The following is a 21760-nucleotide window of genomic DNA, read 5'->3' on the forward strand; positions in this document are numbered from 1 at the left end:
TATCTGTGGTCTGTGTGTATCTGTGGTCTGTGTGTATCTGTGGTCTGTGTGTATCTGTGGTCTGTGTATATCTGTGGTCTGTGTACATCTGTGGTCTGTGTGTATCTGTGGTCTGTGTATATCTGTGGTCTGTGTGTCTGTTGTATGTGTGTATCTGTGGTATGTGTGTATCTGTGGTCTGTGTGTATCTGTGGTCTGTGTGTATCTGTGGTATGTGTGTATCTGTGGTATGTGTATATCTGTGGTATGTGTGTATCTGTGGTATGTGTGTATCTGTGCTATGTGTGTATCTGTGGTCTGTGTATATCTGTGGTCTGTGTGTATCTGTTGTATTTGTGTATCTGTGGTATGTGTATATCTGTGGTCTGTGTGTATCTGTGGCCTGTGTGTATCTGTGGTATGTGTGTATCTGTGGTATGTGTCTATCTGTGGTATGTGTGTATCTGTGGTATGTGTCTATCTGTTGTATGTGTGTATCTGTGGTATGTGTATATCTGTGGTATGTGTGTATCTGTGGTATGTGTATATCTGTGGTATGTGTGTATCTGTGGTATGTGTGTATCTGTGGTCTGTGTGTATCTGTGGTCTGTGTGTATCTGTGGTCTTCGTGTATCTGTATATCTGTGGTCTGTCTGTATCTGTGGTATGTGTGTATGTGTGTATCTGTGGTCTGTGTGTGTCTGTATATCTGTGGTCTGTGTGTATCTGTGGAATGTGTGTCTCTGTGTATATCTGTGCTCTGTTTGCATCTGTTCTCTGTGTGTATCTGTGGTCTGTGTGTATCTGTGGTCTGTGTGTATCTGTGGTATGTGTGTATCTGTCCTAACCCTGTGTTATTTCCCTGTCTGTGGTCTGTGTGTATCTGTGGTCTGTGTGTATCTGTGGTCTGTGTGTATCTGTGGTCTGTGTATATCTGTGGTCTCGTTGTGTCTGAGGTCTGTGTGTATGTGTGTATTTGTGGTCTGTGTGTGTCTGTGGTCTGTGTGTATGTGTGTATCTGTGGTCTGTGTGTATCTGTGGTCTGTGTGTATATGTGGTCGGTGTGTGTCTGTATATGTGTGGTCTGTGTGTGTCTGTATATCTGTGGTCTGTGTGTGTCTGTGTATATCTGTGGTCTGTGTGTATCTGTGGTATGTGTGTATCTGTGGTCTGTGTGTATCTGCGGTATGTGTGTATTTGTGGTCTGTGTGTATCTGTGGTATGTGTGTATCTGTGGTATGTGTGTGTCTGTGGTCTGTGTGTATCTGTGATATGTGTGTATCTGTTGTATGTGTGTATCTGTTGGCTGTGTGTATCTGTGGTATGTGTGTATCTGTGGTCTGTGTGTATCTGTTGTCTGTGTGTATCTGTGGTCTGTGTGTATCTGTGGTCTGTGTGTATCTGTGGTATGTGTGTATCTGTGCTCTGTTTGCATATGTGCTCTGTGTGTATCTGTGGTCTGTGCGTATCTGTGGTATGTGTGTATCTGTCCTAACCCTGTGTTATTTCCCTGTCTTTGGTTTGTGTGTATCTGTGGTCTGTGTGTATCTGTGGTCTGTGTATATCTGTGGTATGTGTGTATCTATGGTCTGTGTATATCTGTGGTCTGTGTACATCTGTGGTCTGTGTGTATCTGTGGTATGTGTGTATCTGTGGTATGTGTGTATCTGTGGTCTGTGTGTATCTGTGGTCTGTGTACATCTGTGGTCTTCATGTATCTGTATATCTGTGGTCTGTCTGTATCTGTGGTATGTGTGTATGTATGTATCTGTGGTCTGTGTGTATCTGTGGTCTGTGTGTGTCTGTATATCTGTGGTCTGTGTGTATCTGTGGAATGTGTGTCTCTGTGTATATCTGTGCTCTGTTTGCATCTGTTCTCTGTGTGTATCTGTGGTCTGTGTGTATCTGTGGTCTGTGTGTATCTGTGGTATGTGTGTATCTGTCCTAACCCTGTGTTATTTCCCTGTCTATGGTCTGTGTGTATCTTTGGTCTGTGTGTATCTGTGGTCTGTGTATATCTGTGGTCTGTGTGTATCTGTGGTCTGTGTATATCTGTGGTCTCGTTGTGTCTGAGGTCTGTGTGTATGTGTGTATTTGTGGTCTGTGTGTGTCTGTGGTCTGTGTGTATGTGTGTATCTGTGGTCTGTGTGTATATGTGGTCTGTGTGTATCTGTGGTCTCTGTGTGTCTGTATATCTGTGGTCTGTGTGTATCTGTGGTATGTGTGTATGTATGTATCTGTGGTCTGTGTGTATCTGTGGTCTGTGTGTGTCTGTATATGTGTGGTCTGTGTGTGTCTGTATATCTGTGGTCTGTGTTTATCTGTGGTCTGTGTGTGTCTGTGTATATCTGTGGTCTGTGTGTATCTGTGGTATGTGTGTATCTGTGGTCTGTGTGTATCTGTGGTATGTGTGTATCTGTGGTATGTGTGTATCTGTGGTCTGTGTGTATCTGTGGTCTGTGTATATCTGTGGTCTGTGTGTATCTGTGATATGTGTGTATCTGTTGTATGTGTGTATCTGTTGTCTGTGTGTATCTGTGGTATGTGTGTATCTGTGGTCTGTGTGTATCTGTGGTCTGTGTGTAACTGTGGTATGTGTGTCTCTGTGTATATCTGTGCTCTGTTTGCATATGTGCTCTGTGTGTATCTGTGGTCTGTGCGTATCTGTGGTATGTGTGTATCTGTCCTAACCCTGTGTTATTTCCCTGTCTTTGGTTTGTGTGTATCTGTGGTCTGTGTGTATCTGTGGTCTGTGTGTATCTGTGGTCTGTGTGTATCTGTGGTCTGTGTATTATTGTGGTCTGTGTACATCTGTGGTCTGTGTGTATCTGTGGTCTGTGTATATCTGTGGTCTGTGTGTCTGTTGTATGTGTGTATCTGTGGTATGTGTGTATCTGTGGTCTGTGTGTATCTGTGGTCTGTGTGTATCTGTGGTATGTGTGTATCTGTGGTATGTGTATATCTGTGGTATGTGTGTATCTGTGGTATGTGTGTATCTGTGCTATGTGTGTATCTGTGGTCTGTGTATATCTGTGGTCTGTGTGTATCTGTTGTATGTGTGTATCTGTGGTATGTGTGTATCTGTGGTCTGTGTGTATATCTGTGGTCTGTGTGTATCTGTGGTATGTGTGTATCTGTGGTATGTGTGTATCTGTGGTATGTGTGTATCTGTGGTCTGTGTGTATATCTGTGGTCTGTGTGTATCTGTGGTATGTGTGTATCTGTGGTATGTGTGTATCTGTGGTATGTGTGTGTCTGTGCTAACCCTGTGTTATTTCCCTGTCCAGTTTCAAACCGGTGATTGAGGACTGTGTAAAGCAGATGAACCAGGAATTAGTCCAGATGAAGGGGAGTGCTGCAGGGAAGAGCAACGCTGCCATGGATGCTGAGACTGTCCTCAGACCACTCATGGACCTCCTGGATAAAAAGTAGGTCCCTATAGGCAAATTATCAGCTGGCTTACAGGTTAGTATCCAGTAGCGTATCCATGTATCTCCTGGATAAAAAGTAGGTCCATATAGGAATATTATCAGCTGGCTTACAGGTTAGTATCCAGTAGCGTATCCATGTATCTCCTGGATAAATAGTAGCTTTCTGTTTACACCCTTGAGTTAACATTGAGGTAACCAGTTAGCCTAGAGGTTGGAGCTTTGGGTCAGTTAACCAGTTAGCCTAGAGGTTGGAGCTTTGGGTCAGTTAACCAGTTAGCCAAGAAGTGAGAGGGTTGGGTTAGTAACCGTTAGTTGAGAGGTTAGTAAACCCTCCTGCAACTCCTGGATAAAAAGTAGGCATTTGTTTTCACCATGGAGTTACTGAGGATTCATATTGTGAGACTCACTAGGTGTCAGAATGCATGTGGTCGTTATCCTAGAGGAGCTTTGAGTTAGTTAACCAGTTAGTCCTAGGGGAGCGTTGAGTTAGTTAACCAGTTATCCTAGAGGAGCTTTGAGTTAGTTAACCAGTTATCCTAGAGGAGTTTTGAGTTAGTTAACCAGTTATCCTAGAGGAGTTTTGAGTTAGTTAACCAGTTATCCTAGGGGAGCGTTGAGTTAGTTAACCAGTTATCCTAGAGGAGCGTTGAGTTAGTTAACCAGTTATCCTAGAGGAGCGTTGAGTTAGTTAACCAATTAATCCGAGAGGAGTTTTGAGTTAGTTAACCAGTTAATCCTAGAGGAGCGTTGAGTTAGTTAACCAGTTATCCTAGAGGAGCGTTGAGTTGGTTAACCAGTTATACTAGAGGAGCGTTGAGTTAGTTAACCAGTTAATCCTAGAGGAGCGTTGAGTTAGTCAACCAGTTATCCTAGAGGAGCTTTGAGTTAGTTAACCAGTTAATCCTAGAGGTGTTTTGGGGTTAATTAACCAGTTATCCTAGAGGAGCTTTGAGTTAGTTAATCAGTCATCCTAGAGGTTGGAGCTTTGGGTCAGTAAACCAATTAGCCTACAGGTTGGAGCTTTGGGTTAGTTAACCAGTTAGCCTAGAGGTTGGAGCTTTGGGTCAGTTAACCAGTTAGCCTACAGGTTGGAGCTTTGAGTTAGTTAACCAGTTATCCAGAGGTTGGAGCTTTGGGTCAGTAAACCAATTAGCCTACAGGTTGGAGCTTTGGGTTACTTAACCAGTTAGCCTAGAGGTTGGAGCTTTGGGTTAGTTAACCAGTTAGCCTACAGGTTGGAGCTTTGAGTTAGTTAACCAGTTATCCAGAGGCTGGAGCTTTAAGTTAGTTAATCAGTCATCCTAGAGTTTGGAGCTTTGGGTCAGTTAATCAGTTATCCTAGAGATTGGAGCTTTGGATCAGTTAATCAGTTATTCTAGAGTTTGGAGCTTTGGGTTAGTCAATCAATCATCCTAGAGTTTGGAGCTTTGGGTCAGTTAATTAATCAGTTATCATAGAGTTTGGAGCTTTGGGGTAGTTAATCAGTTATCCTAGAGTTTGGAGCTTTGGGGTAGTTAATCAGTTATCCTAGAGTTTAGAGCTTTGGGTCAGTTAACCAGTTCTGCTAGTGGTTGGAGCTTTGGGTCAGTTAATCAGTTATCCTAGAGGTTGGAGCTTTGGGTTAGTTAATCAGTCATCCTAGAGTTTGGAGCTTTGGGTCAGGGTTGGAGCGAGCGGTCGCATCTACACTTCGGTCCGCAGGTAGTATAACTTTTTTTTAGTTTAACTTTTCATTACATTTCATTATAGTACAACGGTTTGATTTGTCTAATCTTAGCAATTTCTTCTTAGCTAGCTACATACCCGTCTTTGTATCAAAGATAATTGCATAATTATCGTATTTCGTCGTCCTAACGTATCTGCCCAGCAGCAGATACATCCACTGTCCACCAGCACTGTAGAAACTATTACACTCAACTGAACGACTCGATTAGCGTAGTGTCAGCTAGCTACATAGTTGTCTTCGCTGTCTTCGTATCCAAGATAATTGTGTAGTTTAGAGTGTGTAGACTTAGAGTGATTATCTTAATTTACCGAGGTTAGCTAGCCAGCTATTTGTCGTCCTTAACGTAGGAGATACTGCTAGCTAGCTAGCCAACAGCTAGCCAACGTCTACCGAATAAGAACTTCAACAACCCGGTCAACATTCCGCTTCGCTCCACAGGTAGTATCACATTTTCATTTCACTTCATTACAGTACAACGGTTTGATTTGTTTGATCGTAGCTAGCTAGCTACATAGCCGTCTTTGTATCTAAGACAATTGTGTAGTCTAGAGCGATTTTCTAGGTTAGCTAGCCAGCTATTGTCGTTCTTTTAACGTAACGTAACGTAATCAACACTGCTAGCTAGCCGGCTAGCCCCCGAATAGCAGCACTGTAGAAACTATTACACTCGACGGAACGACTTGATTAGTGTAGTGTCAACAACGCAGCCACTGCCTGCTAGCCTACTCCAGCAGTACTGTATCATTTCAATCATTTTAGTCAATAAGATTCTTGCTACGTAAGCTTAACTTTCTGAACATTCGAGACGTGTAGTCCACTTGTCATTCCAATCTCCTTTGCATTAGCGTAGCCTCTTCTGTAGCCTGTCAACTATGTGTCTATCTATCCCTGTTCTCTAACCCTAATCTGGTGGTCCCTGCGCGCATGACCCACGTGGAGTTCCAGGTCTCCGGTAGCCTCTGGAACTGCCGATCTGCGGCCAACAAGGCAGAGTTCATCTCAGCCTATGCCTCCCTCCAATCCCTCGACTTCTTGGCACTGACGGAAACATGGATCACCACAGATAACACTGCTACTCCTACTGCTCTCTCTTCGTCCGCCCACGTGTTCTCGCACACCCCGAGAGCTTCTGGTCAGCGGGGTGGTGGCACCGGGATCCTCATCTCTCCCAAGTGGTCATTCTCTCTCTCTCCCCTTACCCATCTGTCTATCGCCTCCTTTGAATTCCATGCTGTCACAGTTACCAGCCCTTTCAAGCTTAACATCCTTATCATTTATCGCCCTCCAGGTTTCCTCGGAGAGTTCATCAATGAGCTTGATGCCTTGATAAGCTCCTTTCCTGAGGACGGCTCACCTCTCACAGTCCTGGGCGACTTTAACCTCCCCACGTCTACCTTTGACTCATTCCTCTCTGCCTCCTTCTTTCCACTCCTCTCCTCTTTTGACCTCACCCTCTCACCTTCCCCCTACTCACAAGGCAGGCAATACGCTCAACCTCATCTTTACTAGATGCTGTTCTTCCACTAACCTCATTGCAACTCCCCTCCAAGTCTCCGACCACTACCTTGTATCCTTTTCCCTCTCGCTCTCATCCAACACTTCCCACACTGCCCCTACTCGGATGGTATCGCGCCGTCCCAACCTTCGCTCTCTCTCCCCCGCTACTCTCTCCTCTTCCATCCTATCATCTCTTCCCTCTGCTCATACCTTCTCCAACCTATCTCCTGATTCTGCCTCCTCAACCCTCCTCTCTTCCCTTTCTGCATCCTTTGACTCTCTATGTCCCCTATCCTCCAGGCCGGCTCGGTCCTCCCCTCCCGCTCCGTGGCTCGACGACTCATTGCGAGCTCACAGAACAGAGCTCCGGGCAGCCGAGCGGAAATGGAGGAAAACTCGCCTCCCTGCGGACCTGGCATCCTTTCACTCCCTCCTCTCTACATTTTCCTCCTCTGTCTCTGCTGCTAAAGCCACTTTCTACCACTCTAAATTCCAAGCATCTGCCTCTAACCCTAGGAAGCTCTTTGCCACCTTCTCCTCCCTCCTGAATCCACCTCCCCCCCCCCCTCCTCCCTCTCTGCAGATGACTTCGTCAACCATTTTGAAAAGAAGGTCGACGACATCCGATCCTCGTTTGCTAAGTCAAACGACACCGCTGGTTCTGCTCACACTGCCCTACCCTGTGCTCTGAGCTCTTTCTCCCCTCTCTCTCCAGATGAAATCTCGCTTCTTGTGACGGCCGGCCGCCCAACAACCTGCCCGCTTGACCCTATCCCCTCCTCTCTTCTCCAGACCATTTCCGGAGACCTTCTCCCTTACCTCACCTCGCTCATCAACTCATCCCTGACCGCTGGCTACGTCCCTTCCGTCTTCAAGAGAGCGAGAGTTGCACCCCTTCTGAAAAAACCTACACTCGATCCCTCCGATGTCAACAACTACAGACCAGTATCCCTTCTTTCTTTTCTCTCCAAAACTCTTGAACGTGCCGTCCTTGGCCAGCTCTCCCGCTATCTCTCTCAGAATGACCTTCTTGATCCAAATCAGTCAGGTTTCAAGACTAGTCATTCAACTGAGACTGCTCTTCTCTGTATCACGGAGGCGCTCCGCACTGCTAAAGCTAACTCTCTCTCCTCTGCTCTCATCCTTCTAGACCTATCGGCTGCCTTCGATACTGTGAACCATCAGATCCTCCTCTCCACCCTCTCCGAGTTGGGCATCTCCGGCGCGGCCCACGCTTGGATTGCGTCCTACCTGACAGGTCGCTCCTACCAGGTGGCGTGGCGAGAATCTGTCTCCTCGCCACGCGCTCTCACGACTGGTGTCCCCCAGGGCTCTGTTCTAGGCCCTCTCCTATTCTCGCTATACACCAAGTCACTTGGCTCTGTCATAACCTCACATGGTCTCTCCTATCATTGCTATGCAGACGACACACAATTAATCTTCTCCTTTCCCCCTTCTGATGACCAGGTGGCGAATCGCATCTCTGCATGTCTGGCAGACATATCAGTGTGGATGACGGATCACCACCTCAAGCTGAACCTCGGCAAGACGGAGCTGCTCTTCCTCCCGGGGAAGGACTGCCCGTTCCATGATCTCGCCATCACGGTTGACAACTCCATTGTGTCCTCCTCCCAGAGCGCTAAGAACCTTGGCGTGATCCTGGACAACACCCTGTCGTTCTCAACCAACATCATGGCGGTGGCCCGTTCCTGTAGGTTCATGCTCTACAACATCCGCAGAGTACGACCCTGCCTCACACAGGAAGCGGCGCAGGTCCTAATCCAGGCACTTGTCATCTCCCGTCTGGATTACTGCAACTCGCTGTTGGCTGGGCTCCCTGCCTGTGCCATTAAACCCCTACAACTCATCCAGAACGCCGCAGCCCGTCTGGTGTTCAACCTTCCCAAGTTCTCTCACGTCACCCCGCTCCTCCGCTCTCTCCACTGGCTTCCAGTTGAAGCTCGCATCCGCTACAAGACCATGGTGCTTGCCTACGGAGCTGTGAGGGGAACGGCACCGCAGTACCTCCAGGCTCTGATCAGGCCCTACACCCAAGCAAGGGCACTGCGTTCATCCACCTCTGGCCTGCTCGCCTCCCTACCATTGAGGAAGTACAGTTCCCGCTCAGCCCAGTCAAAACTGTTCGCTGCTCTGGCCCCCCAATGGTGGAACAAACTCCCTCACGACGCCAGGACAGCGGAGTCAATCACCACCTTCCGGAGACACCTGAAACCCCACCTCTTCAAGGAATACCTAGGATAGGATAAGTAATCCTTCTCACCCCCCCCCTTAATGATTTAGATGCACTATTGTAAAGTGGCTGTTCCACTGGATGTCAGAAGGTGAATTCACCAATTTGTAAGTCGCTCTGGATAAGAGCGTCTGCTAAATGACTTAAATGTAAATGTAAATGTTAATCAGTTCCCCTAGAGTTTCGAGCTTTGGGTTAGTTAATCAGTTATTCTAGAGTTTTGAGCTTTGGGGTAGTTAATCAGTTATCCTAGAGTTTAGAACTTTGGGTTAGTTAATCAGTCATCCTAGAGTTAGGAGCTTTGGGTCAGTTAATCGGTTATGCTAGAGTTTGGAGCTTTGGGTCAGTTGACCAGCTAGCCTAGAGGTTGGAGCTTTGGGTCAGTTAACCAGTTAGCCTAGAGTTTGGAGCTTTGGGTCAGTTAACCAGTTAGCCTAGATGTTGGAGCTTTGGGTCAGTTAACCAGTTAGCCTAGATGTTGGAGCTTTTGGTCAGTTAACCAGTTAGCCTAGAGGTTGGAGCTAGAGGTCTGCATGGGACTGATTCATTCATCCTGCTTCCGCCCGAACCCACAGATTTTCATATCGCACCCGCCCACATCCGCTGGCTTTATGTCTGACTCTCACCTGCCAGAGCAGGAACTGGTCCGTAACCCAACTGCAGTCCTGGAATGTTATTTCAGGCACAGGCCTTTGTGACAACGCAGATCACATACAGTAGCCATGTTCACAGCAATTTTGCAACCTATAAGCAATATCAAAATGCACAAAAATAACAAAGAAATTGGTTAATTTCTTGATCGCGGGAAGATGGGGTGGTGAGGAATTTTTGTGTGGGGGGAGGGGTATTTATCTACCCGCTCTGCTGGCAATCATTTTTTTGGTGCACATACAGTGATGGTAAAAAATATACATATATATATATATATATATATATATATATATATATATATATATATATATATATATATATATATATATATATATATATCGTTTTTGTGATTGATCAGGGGCTGTACACTTGATCTTGCACGCCCAACTAGAAGAGGAGAGGGAGGCTACTTAACTTGATGCAGCGTAGTCTGAGTGTGTGAATAATGCAACAGAGATGTGCTTTAAATACAGTAGGTTGGTTAATAAAGCATAGAAAGCAGAAAGACAACCATTTCCAAATCATCTGGGGACAACAAAAACATTTGAACCCCAAAATTGTCTGATCTCTGCAGCCCTCTAGTTCCAGCCTTGGGTTAGGTAACAAGCTAGCCTGCTACAGGGTTCCCCAACTCTCGGCCTATTGGCCCCTCAATTTTTCTGAGCAAAATAATAATAATAACATTAATAATAATAATTGTGGAAATCTGTTCCAAAGTATTCCCTCACATAATAGAGATACAGGTAACTGCCAAACTAAAGGAAACACAAACATAAAGTGTCTTAACAGGGTGTTGGGTCACCACGAGCCAGAACAACTTCAATGCACCTTGCATAGATTCATAAAGTGTCCAGAATTCTATTGGAGGAATACAATACCATTCTTCCACAAGAAATTCCACAATATGGTGTTTTGTTGATGATGGTGGATAATGCTGTCTCAGGTGCCGCTCCATAATTGTGTGTGTGTGTGTGTGTGTGTGTGTGTGTGTGTGTGTGTGTGTGTGTGTGTGTGTGTGTGTGTGTGTGTGTGTGTGTGTGTGTGTGTGCGTGTGCGCGTGCATGTGCGTGTGTGCGTGCATAAGCTGTGTGATTCTCTCAGACACTCACGGCAACATCGAGGCCAATGGGGTATTACAGTAGAATCCTCTTAATGATATGCAAAACGAAATCCTCAACCAAGGTTTTCCGTTCACTGGGATTATCACGTGAAGCTGATGCATTTATTCCACATATCACAGCTTTTTGAACTTCACCCTTGATTGTGTTTGATCCTGTTGTCTTCCTGTAGGCCCTGTGACGTATGTGGCTTGTGATGTCTGTAACGTTGTTAAAGGGACATTTCATTCATAAATGAAAGTTCTAGATGAAAACATATCCCACGACGTCCGTTGTGTAAATCCAGCTATACGCCTTCATCACAAATACATTGAAAAGATAAGCACTGTCTAATTCCCTGTTTTTCCTGGTTTACTCTATTTTTATTTTGGGGCTGGAGGCATATAGCTGAATCTACTCAACAGATGTCGTGGGATGGGGATTCATCTTTACATTAGACTACTATAGAGGTCTCAAAACATCTCAAAAATGTTGATTTGAAAGTCTAATGATTGTGTTTCTGCTGTGGTTTTACATCTGACTTAGACTGTTGGCTCTGCTCTGTCTCTGCTCTGTCTCTGTCTCTATCTCTATCTCTGTCTCTCTCTGCTCTGTCTCTGCTGCTCTGTCTCTGCTCTGCTCTGTCTCTCTCTGCTCTGTCTCTCTCTGCTCTGTCTCTCTGGTCTGTCTCTCTGCTCTGTCTCTCTACTGTTCTGCCTCTGCTCTGCTCTGTCTCTCTCTGTTCTGTCTCTCTCTGCTCTGTCTCTCTCTGCTCTGTCTCTCTGCTCTGTTCCCCTCTGTCTCTGCTCTGCCCTATCTCTCTCTGCTCTGTCTCTCTCTGCTCTGTCTCTCTGCTCTGTTCCCCTCTGTCTCTCTGCTCTGTCTCTGCTCTGCTCTGTCTCTCTCTGCTCTGTCTCTCTGCTCTGTCTCTGCTCTGCTCTGTCTCTGTCTGCTCTGTCTCTGTCTCTATCTCTATCTCTGCTGTCTCTCTGCTCTGTCTCTCTGCTCTGTCTCTCTGCTCTGTTCCCCTCTCTCTCTATCTCTGTCTCTCTCTGTTCTGTCTCTCTCTGCTCTGTCTCTCTGCTGCTCTGTGTCTGCTCTGCTCTGTCTCTCTCTGCTCTGTCTCTCTCTGCTCTGTCTCTCTCTGCTCTGTCTCTCTGCTCTGTCTCTCTGCTCTGTTCCCCTCTGTCTCTGCTCTGCTCTGCTTTGCAGTTTAATTTTATTTGCAAAGATCTGTGAGAAGACGGTGTTGAAACGAGTCCTGAAGGAACTGTGGAAGATCGTCATCATCACTATTGAGAGAATGATAGTCTTACCACCACTCAATGACCAGAATGTAAGATGTTATGCTATATAAACAAAACATAGACACACACCAAACACACATTCAACACCATTGAGAGAATGATAGTCTTACCAGCTCTCAATTGCCAGACTGTGAGATGATATATATAAACACACACACACACACACGCGCGCACAAGCACCACGGGCAGGCAGATAGTCCTCACACCTCTCAATGACCACTGTAAGCCACTGAAACTATTCTAACCATGATGGGAGAACCTCTTACACTGGAGCAGAAGTAGGTAGCTGTGGTTCTGGAGAGCTACAGGTACTGAAGTGTTTACTTGCCCCCAGCAGGAACCAAATGAGATAATTGGCCAATATCAGGGCTGGGCTCAATTCTACCTACTGTACCTGGTCTCCCAGGACTGAAACAAAAAACTTTTCTAACTGAAAAATCACTACAGTACAGTATCTGCAACACTCCATGACCAGGGTTGCCTACCTCTGGCTGGAATATCCTCTAGTCTGTAAATGTGCACACACCGACACACTCCCACACACAAATATGTACAAAACACAGATGCACCATAGAGGATATTTACAAAGTTCGGACAAGATGGTGTCTCCTTCTCTCTTTATGTGTCAGTCATGCAGGAAATGTTAGTGTAGCCTGGATAGAGGAATGAAAAGGCAAGCCTGGTTTTCCAACAGGCAACACTGACAAGGCTGACAACACCCAGAAGGGATGTTCTCAAACACACACACACACACAGTCTTGTATAACTAACCTTGTGGGGGGACACAATTCTGTCGTGATCCAAATTATATTTTCCCTAACCCCTAACCACAACTCTAACCTTTACCTCAAAATCTAACCTTAACCCTAAACCACCTAGAAATAGCATTTGACCTTGTGGGGACCAACAAAATGTCCCCAGTTGGTCAAAAGAAAATGGTTTACTATTCTTGTGGACACTTCTGGTCTAAACACGCCCACAGACACTTCTGGTCTAAACACGCCCACAGACACTTCTGGTCTAAACACGCCCACAGACACTTCTGGTCTAAACACGCCCACAGACACTTCTGGTCTAAACACGCCCACAAACACTTCTGGTCTAAACACGCCCACAAACACTTCTGGTCTTAACACGCCCACAGACAATTCTGGTCTGAACATGCCCACAGACACTTCTGGTCTAAACACACCCACAGACACCTCTGGTCTAAACACGCCCACAGACACACACACACACACACACACACACACACACACACACACACACACACACACACACACACACACACGCGCGTGCACACGCACACACACACACCACACACACACACACACACACAAACAAACAAAACATCCTCTACTGTACCACCTTCGTGCTTCCTTTCACATTATATTCAGCATGAAAGTGCTTCAAAGGTGTATGTATACAGTATATAGGGTATAACCCTGTCTGTCTTTTCTCCTCACAGCAAGGAGCCCAGATGATTTTCAGTGCTGCCAAGGACCTGGGACAGCTATCCAAACTCAAGGTAGGTCTGGGGCACAGTGTGTGTGTGTGTGTGTGTGTGTGTGTGTGTGTGTGTGTGTGTGTGTGTGTGTGTGTGTGTGTGTGTGTGTGTGTGTGTGTGTGTGTGTGTGTGTGTGTGTGTGTGTGTGTGTGTGTGTGTGTGTGTGTGTGTGAGAGAGAACGAGTGAGAGACTGTTAAAAACAGAGTTTAATGGGCAGTTCTGGGTTTTTGCAATCTCTAGTCCGTCAGAGCACAGCTACAGTAAACAGACACACATGCACACACACTGTTGTGATTATCAGAAGTCAGTCCCACACAGTCCACAACGTACATCCGCCAGAGCAGTAGATCTGTGTTAGTTGGTTAGTTCTCATAGTGATTACATCCAGATTGAGGTCATCTCTGCTAAAACAGCCCACTCCTACCCTAGTCATGCAACTTCACTTCATGCTATAAACCCATGACTAAACTGGCCAAGTCTTCATCATATTACGTAATCGTGGTTGTTTTCCAATCCGTCTGTAACACACACTGTTTTTAATGAAGTCCCTGTATCTCTGCTCCTAAATTAAAAGATCTTCCCACAGTCACACGCTTTGATCACAGTCACTAGTCTCATTTCATGTTCCAACAAGCACAGCAGAAAGATAGGGAGACAGTATTGTGTCTATGATGTGCCATGGTTGAGCAGCAATTTGCAAGCAACTGTACTGTCGCTGTCTGTACTGTTTTGCTGTATTCTCCTGCTGAATCAAATGATCAGATCTCACACTGTGTTTAGCATCTCAAGAACCACATTAATAATACACAGTAAAGGGTTGCCATGAATTTGACAGTAATTTACAGGCAGCTCGGTGGCGAGTAAAATTATGTATTTTATATATTACAGTACGCCTCAAAATATGTTAATAAGCAAGGAACAACTATACTATGCACCCACTAGTGGTCAAAATGTTTTTGGCGCTCCAAAGATATGGTACTGTATTCTGGGTGGAATTACGATACAATTTGAAATACAGCAATTTTGAAATACAGCAATTTTCCCACAATTTTTACTGTTGATAATACCTCAAATTAACATATAATTGACAGTTTTCCATTACAATGTACAATCTTATCATATGCAAACATCTGAAATGGAGTGTGTGTGTGTGTGTGTGTGTGTGTGTGTGTGTGTGTGTGTGTGTGTGTGTGTGTGTGTGTGTGTGTGTGTGTGTGTGTGTGTGTGTGTGTGTGTGTGTGTGTGTGTGTGTGTGTGTGTCCTCTCCAAGAGGAATGTTATGGAAACATGTTTTGATGAATCTATCTCTTTCTATTCTCTCCGCTCTAGGACCATGTGATCAGAGAGGAAGCCCGTAGCCTGACACCAAGACAGTGTGCAGCCATGGACCTTGTCCTTCCCACCATCAAGGTAATGGAGAGCCCTCGCTCTATCTATCCCTCTCCCCCCTCCATCTGTCTCTCCCTCCATCCATCTAACCCACCATCCCTCTCTTCCCACATCCCTTTCAGCCTCCATCCATCCCTCCATCAATTCCTCTTTCTATCCATCCATGCCTCCTCCATCCCTCCCTCCCTTTCACCTTCCATCCATACCCTCATTCCTTTCTCCCTCTAACATCCATGCCTCCCTTTCACCTTCCATCCATACCCTCATTCCTTTCTCCCTCTAACCATCCATGCCTCCCTTTCACCTTACATCCATACCCTCATTCCTTTCTCCCTCTAACCATCCATGTCTCCCTTTCACCTTACATCCATACCCTCATTCCTTTCTCCCTCTAACCATCCATGCCTCCCTTTCACCTTACATCCATACCCTCATTCCTTTCTCCCTCTAACCATCCATGCCTCCCTTTCACCTTACATCCATACCCTCATTCCTTTCTCCCTCTAACCATCCATGCCTCCCTTTCACCTTACATCCATACCCTCATTCCTTTCTCCCTCTAACCATCCATGCCTCCCTTTCACCTTACATCCATACCCTCATTCCTTTCTCCCTCTAACCATCCATGCCTCCCTTTCACCTTACATCCATACCCTCATTCCTTTCTCCCTCTAACCATCCCTCCCTCCCTTTCACCTTCCATCCATACCCTCATTCCTTTCTCCCTCTAACCATCCATGCCTCCCTTTCTCTGTCCCTGTATAGAAATGCTGAGCAAAGAGAGATGGACAGGGTTTTAACAGGGTAGTGGGGTTGTAAAGATTTACCTAAAGGATCATTGTAGAGTGGTGACTGTTTTAACAGGGTAGTAGGGTTGTAATGAGAGTTTACCTAAAGGATCGTTGTAGAGTGGTGACTGTTTTAACAGGGTAGTAGGGTTGTAATGAGAGTTTACCTAAAGGATCATTGTAGAGTGGTGACTGTTTTAACAGGGTAGTAGGGTTGTAATGAGAGTTTACCTAAAGGATCATTGTAGAGTGGTGACTGTTTTAACAGGGTAGTAGGGTTGTAATGAGAGTTTACCTAAAGGATCATTGTAGAGTGGTGACTGTTTTAACAGGGTAGTAGGGTTGTAAGGTCTTTAAGAGGAGTAGTGGTGCTGAGAGGAGTCGATGCAGTCAGTAAGTGCGTCCAAATGGCACCCTATTCCCTACATGGTGCAGTACTTTTGACCAGAGCCCTGTGGGTGCTATTTGTGACACAGACAGGAGTTCAGACCGGGGTCTGTGTGAACACTCAATGCAGTGCCGTGAAACAGAGCTAATTGATTCCTACATCTCCATGGACACCAGCTCCCTGTTTAGATCCGTCATGCTGTGGAATTCTCTCCACCAGTATTCCGAGGAGAACGTCCAATTAGAGGAGTTCAGTAATGCTTCCAGGAGACTCTGGCCAATCACAGTTAAGTAATACCTTTAGGTGGAAGAGATACATAGGCTGAATGCAGGACTGGTTAAAGACTTAAAGGAAGAGAGAGAGGAGAGAGAGGTAGGGAGGGAGGGAGAAATGGGGGAGAGAGACTAGCAGAGATACACAGGCTGAATGCAGGACTGGTTAAAGACTTAAAGGAAGAGAGAGAGGAGAGAGAGAGGGAGGGAAGCAGGGAGAGAGACTAGCAGAGATACACAGGCTGAATGCAGGACTGGTTAAAGACTTAAAGGAAGAGAGAGTAGAGCGAGAGGGAGGGAAGCAGGGAGAGAGACTAGCAGAGATACACAGGCTGAATGCAGGACTGGTTAAAGACTTAAAGGAAGAGAGAGGAGAGCGAGAGGGAGGGAAGCAGGGAGAGAGACTAGCAGAGATACACAGGCTGAATGCAGGACTGGTTAAAGACTTAAAGGAAGTGAGGGGGGAGAGAGAGGGAGGGAAGCAGGGAGAAATGGGGGAGAGAGACTAGCAGAGATACACAGGCTGAATGCAGGACTGGTTAAAGACTTAAAGGAAGAGAGAGAGGAGAGCGAGAGGGAGGGAAGCAGGGAGAGAGACTAGCAGAGATACACAGGCTGAATGCAGGACTGGTTAAAGACTTAAAGGAAGAGAGAGGAGAGCGAGAGGGAGGGAAGCAGGGAGAGAGACTAGCAGAGATACACAGGCTGAATGCAGGACTGGTTAAAGACTTAAAGGAAGAGAGAGAGAGGAGAGAGAGAAGGAGGGAAGCAGGGAGAGAGACTAGCAGAGATACACAGGCTGAATGCAGGACTGGTTAAAGACTTAAAAGAAGAGAGAGAGGAGAGAGAGAGGGAGGGAAGCAGGGAGAAATGGGGGAGAGAGACTAGCAGAGATACACAGGCTGAATGCAGGACCGGATAAAGACTTTATGTCTTCAGTAATGAGGCAAGGAGAGATGGAGAGAGGGGCGGGAGGGAGGTGGAGATGGGGGAAGTAGAGGGGAAGAGAGAGGAGGGGGAGGTGTAGAGAGAGGGGAAGAGAGAGAGAGGGAGGAAGAGAAATGGATAGGGAGGGAGAGAGGGATAGAGAGAGAAGGAAAGAGACAGAGAGAAAGAAATGGAGCAAAAAGGAATGGAATTCTGAAGAGGGAACATTTCGCTACACTCGCATTAACATCTGCTAACCATGTGTATGTGACAAATACAATTTGATTTGATTTGTATGATGTTAAATGGTTTGGGATAAATGTAATGCCGAAAAGCAAAACCAGTATAGATTCCCCATGAAATGACTGTGATTTTTCAGGTGGTGGTGAGATGATAATATGATACACATATCCGTGTATGTGACAAAAAATGTTTTGTTGTTGATGTTTTTGTTGGTGTTGTTTGGAGTTGGTGTTGTGTGGACTAGCTCTTGGAGTTGGTGTTGTGTGGACTAGCTCTTGGTGTTGTGTCGACTAGCTCTTGGTGTTGTGTGGGCTAGCACTTGGTGTTGGTGTTGTGTGGACTAGCTCTTGGTGTTGTGTGGACTAGCTCTTGGTGTTGGTGTTGTGTGGACTACCTCTTGGAGTTGGTGTTGTGTGGACTACCTCTTGGTGTTGTGTGGACTAGCTCTTGGTGTTGTGTGGACTAGCTCTTGGTGTTGGTATTGTGTGGACTACCTCTTGGTGTTGGTGTTGTGTGGACTACCTCTTGGAGTTGGTGTTGTGTGGACTAGCTCTTGGAGTTGGTGTTGTGTGGACTAGCTCTTGGTGTTGTGTGGACTAGCTCTTGGTGTTGGTGTTGTGTGGACTACCTCTTGGAGTTGGTGTTGTGTGGACTACCTCTTGGTGTTGTGTGGACTAGCTCTTGGTGTTGTGTGGACAAGCTCTTGGTGTTGGTGTTGTGTGGACTACCTCTTGGTGTTGGTGTTGTGTGGACTACCTCTTGGTGTTGTGTGGACTAGCTCTTGGTGTTGTGTGGACAAGCTCTTGGTGTTGGTGTTGTGTGGACTACCTCTTGGAGTTGGTGTTGTGTGGACTACCTCTTGGAGTTGGTGTTGTGTGGACTACCTCTTGGAGTTGGTGTTGTGTGGACTACCTCTTGGAGTTGGTGTTGTGTGGACTACCTCTTGGAGTTGGTGTTGTGTGGACTAGCTCTTGGTGTTGTGTGGACTAGCTCTTGGTGTTGTGTGGGCTTGCTCTTGGTGTTGTGTGGGCTAGCTCTTGGAGTTGGTGTTGTGTGGACTAGCTCTTGGTGTTGTGTGGACTAGCTCTTGGAGTTGGTGTTGTGTGGGCTAGCTCTTGGAGTTGGTGTTGTGTGGGCTAGCTCTTGGAGTTGGTGTTGTGTGGGCTAGCTCTTGGTGTTGGTGTTGTGTGGGCTAGCTCTTGGTGTTGGTGTTGTGTGGGCTAGCTTTTGGTGTTGGTGTTGTGTGGACTAGCTCTTGGAGTTGGTGTTGTGTGGACTAGCTCTTGGAGTTGGTGTTGTGTGGACTAGCTCTTGGAGTTGGTGTTGTGTGGACTAGCTCTTGGAGTTGTGTGGACTCGCTCTTGGAGTTGGTGTGTTGGATATGTCTTTGATGGTTTCTCTGCCATTCTTCCCTCATCAACACCTATGGTATCTTCAGAGTGAATCTGGGTTGTGCCTATTCTGCCGAGGCAGCAGAGCTACAGAGCTTAGTCCCAAATGACACTGTATGCCCTATGTAGGACACTACTTTTGGTCAGAAGTAGTTTGCTATAGGTAATAGGATGTCATTTGGAACACAGACCTACAGCGCTTAGCATCATTTCTCTGAGCAGCTTTGGCTCATTGACTCACCCACTGTTTTCAGTCTGTTTTCAGTCTGTATCCGATATTCCATAATGCATTATGGATTATATCTGAACATGACTTTCTTGTTCCAGAGCCAATGGAGGATGACCTATGAACTCATGAACTCCAGTGAGGTGGAGTGTGTGTATGTGGCAGGGCTTTAAGCAATTATCCTCTGTCTTAATGCAACAGTACAGAGTACATTTTTATTAGGCCTACTGCTGCCAGCCTGGATGAGCATACATAGTTATTACCTCTCCCACACAGTCTTCCACACAGTCTGGTCTGAAGATGTGAAAAGTACATTAACTCTGTACATGTTCTATCTGGTCTGAGTGTACCCGAGTTTTATTGGTAACCTCACTCCTCAGATTGAAATGCCTTGAATTGCTAGCTTTTTCAGTGGTGTAGTGGCTAAGGTGTTGTCGAGTGTTTGCGAGACAGAGGACTCGAGATCAAGTAGCAGACTTTAGGAGGGAGGAAGATGTATTGTTATACAAGCAGTTTGACAGCTGTTACGTAAGCAAACATGCTTATTATCTCTCACACACCGTCTCCTACACAGTCAGTCTGGTCAGAAGACTTAAAGGTACATGAACATGTATGTTTTCAATCTGATCTGAGGAACCAACATTAAAATGAATATCGTGAATGCAGGCTTATCCAAGTAAACTTCAGCCCAGCTTTAACAAAAAGGGTAACCAGGTGCTCAACTGGGGGAACGAATCTAAAAAAAGTAGTCCTACCACCAGGACACTTCAACAGGTGACTATCCCAGAAAAGAAAAAGGAACAGTCTGTCTGCATATATTTTTTATTTTACCTTTGTTTTTAGTTAAAAACAAATTCTTCTTTTACAATGACGGTCTACCCAGACAAAACCCTCCCCTAATAACCCGGATGACGCTGGGAGAATTGTGCGCCGCCCTATGGGACTCCCGATCACGGCCGGTTGTGATACAGCCCAGATGCGAACCAGGGTCAGTAGGGACACCTCTTGTACTGAGATGCAGTGCCTACGACCGCTGCCCAACTCTGGAGTCTTTTAACATACATATACAGCATCTTTGTTTTACGGGACAGACAAGCAGGCTAAATGTACTGACTATGTCTGTTCTCCTTCTGGTCTGAAGACTGAAGACAGTGAATAAAGTGGCTCTGACTTTCATTCTTTCTTTTTTCCTTTCTCTCTCTCTCTTTTCCGTAGCAATATTTCCACGCCGGAGGAAACGGTCTGAAGAAGACGTTCCTTGAGAAGAGCCCTGACCTCAAGTCCCTCAAATACGCTCTGAGCCTTTACACACAGCCTACCGATGCCTTGATCAAGAAGTATATATGCACCCAAACCTCTCAAGGTAAGGACACTGAGCTAGTAGATATGCACCCAAACCTCTCAAGGTAAGGACACTGAGCTAGTAGATATGCACCCAAACCTCTCAAGGTAAGGACACTGAGCTAGTAGATATGCACCCAAACCTCTCAAGGTAAGGACACTGAGCTAGTAGATATGCACCCAAACCTCTCAAGGTAAGGACACTGAGCTAGTAGATATGCACCCAAACCTCTCAAGGTAAGGACACTGAGCTAGTAGATATGCACCCAAACCTCTCAAGGTAAGGACACTGAGCTAGTATATATGCACCCAAACCTCTCAAGGTAAGGACACTGAGCTAGTAAATATGCACCCAAACCTCTCAAGGTAAGGACACTGAGCTAGTAGATATGCACCCAAACCTCTCAAGGTAAGGACACTGAGCTAGTAGATATGCACCCAAACCTCTCAAGGTAAGGACACTGAGCTAGTAGATATGCACCCAAACCTCTCAAGGTAAGGACACTGAGCTAGTAGATATGCACCCAAACCTCTCAAGGTAAGGACACTGAGCTAGTAGATATGCACCCAAACCTCTCAAGGTAAGGACACTGAGCTAGTAGATATGCACCCAAACCTCTCAAGGTAAGGACACTGAGCTAGTAGATATGCACCCAAACCTCTCAAGGTAAGGACACTGAGCTAGTAGATATGCACCCAAACCTCTCAAGGTAAGGACACTGAGCTAGTAGATATGCAACCAAACCTCTCAGGGTAAGGACACTGAGATAGTAGATATGCAACCAAACCTCTCAAGGTAAGGACACTGAGCTAGTAGATATGCAACCAAACCTCTCAATGTAAACACTGAGCTAGTAGATATGCAACCAAACCTCTCAAAATATGGACACTGAGATAGTAGATATGCATCCCAAACCTCTCAAGATAAGGACACTGAGCTAGTAGATTTGCAACCTAAGCTCCAAAGTTAAGGACACTTTCACTAGTATATACACCCTAATACACCAGAGTACACTTAATATTTTTCCCCAAATGTCCCTGAAAGTCCCCAAATGTCCTCTCAAGAGGTTAGGGCTAGAGTTCAGGGTTTAGGTCAATTCCATTTCAGTCAATTCAGGAAGAAATTCCAATTCCATTCTTTCTCATAGAGAAGCATTGATGGAAATTGAAATTAGAACTTCAGTTAACTTCCTAACCCTGCTCACAGGAGGCTGGTTAGGGGAGGACGGCTCCAATTAATGACTGGAATGGGATGAAGGGAATTGTATCATGTGTTTGATGAGCTGGATAACATTCCATTTATTCCATTACAGCCATTACTATGAGCCCGTCCTCCCCAATTAAAGTG

At 45.9% G+C, this 21760-nt stretch overlaps 1 protein-coding gene across 1 annotated transcript in view; it reads left to right on the top strand.

Moving 5' to 3' along the window:
• LOC135551546 (protein unc-13 homolog C-like) overlaps positions 1-21760 on the top strand; it is a 284691-nt gene that overhangs the window by 228867 nt on the left and 34064 nt on the right. Inside the window, exons 26-30 of the mRNA XM_064982756.1 lie at positions 3267-3407; positions 11845-11968; positions 13408-13467; positions 14777-14857; positions 20287-20434. Of these exons, the coding sequence (XP_064838828.1) occupies positions 3267-3407; positions 11845-11968; positions 13408-13467; positions 14777-14857; positions 20287-20434 (554 nt within the window). The remainder of the gene's footprint in view (positions 1-3266; positions 3408-11844; positions 11969-13407; positions 13468-14776; positions 14858-20286; positions 20435-21760) is intronic.

Source organism: Oncorhynchus masou, chromosome 1 (assembly GCF_036934945.1).
Source record: "Oncorhynchus masou masou isolate Uvic2021 chromosome 1, UVic_Omas_1.1, whole genome shotgun sequence".
Lineage (NCBI taxonomy): Eukaryota > Metazoa > Chordata > Actinopteri > Salmoniformes > Salmonidae > Oncorhynchus > Oncorhynchus masou.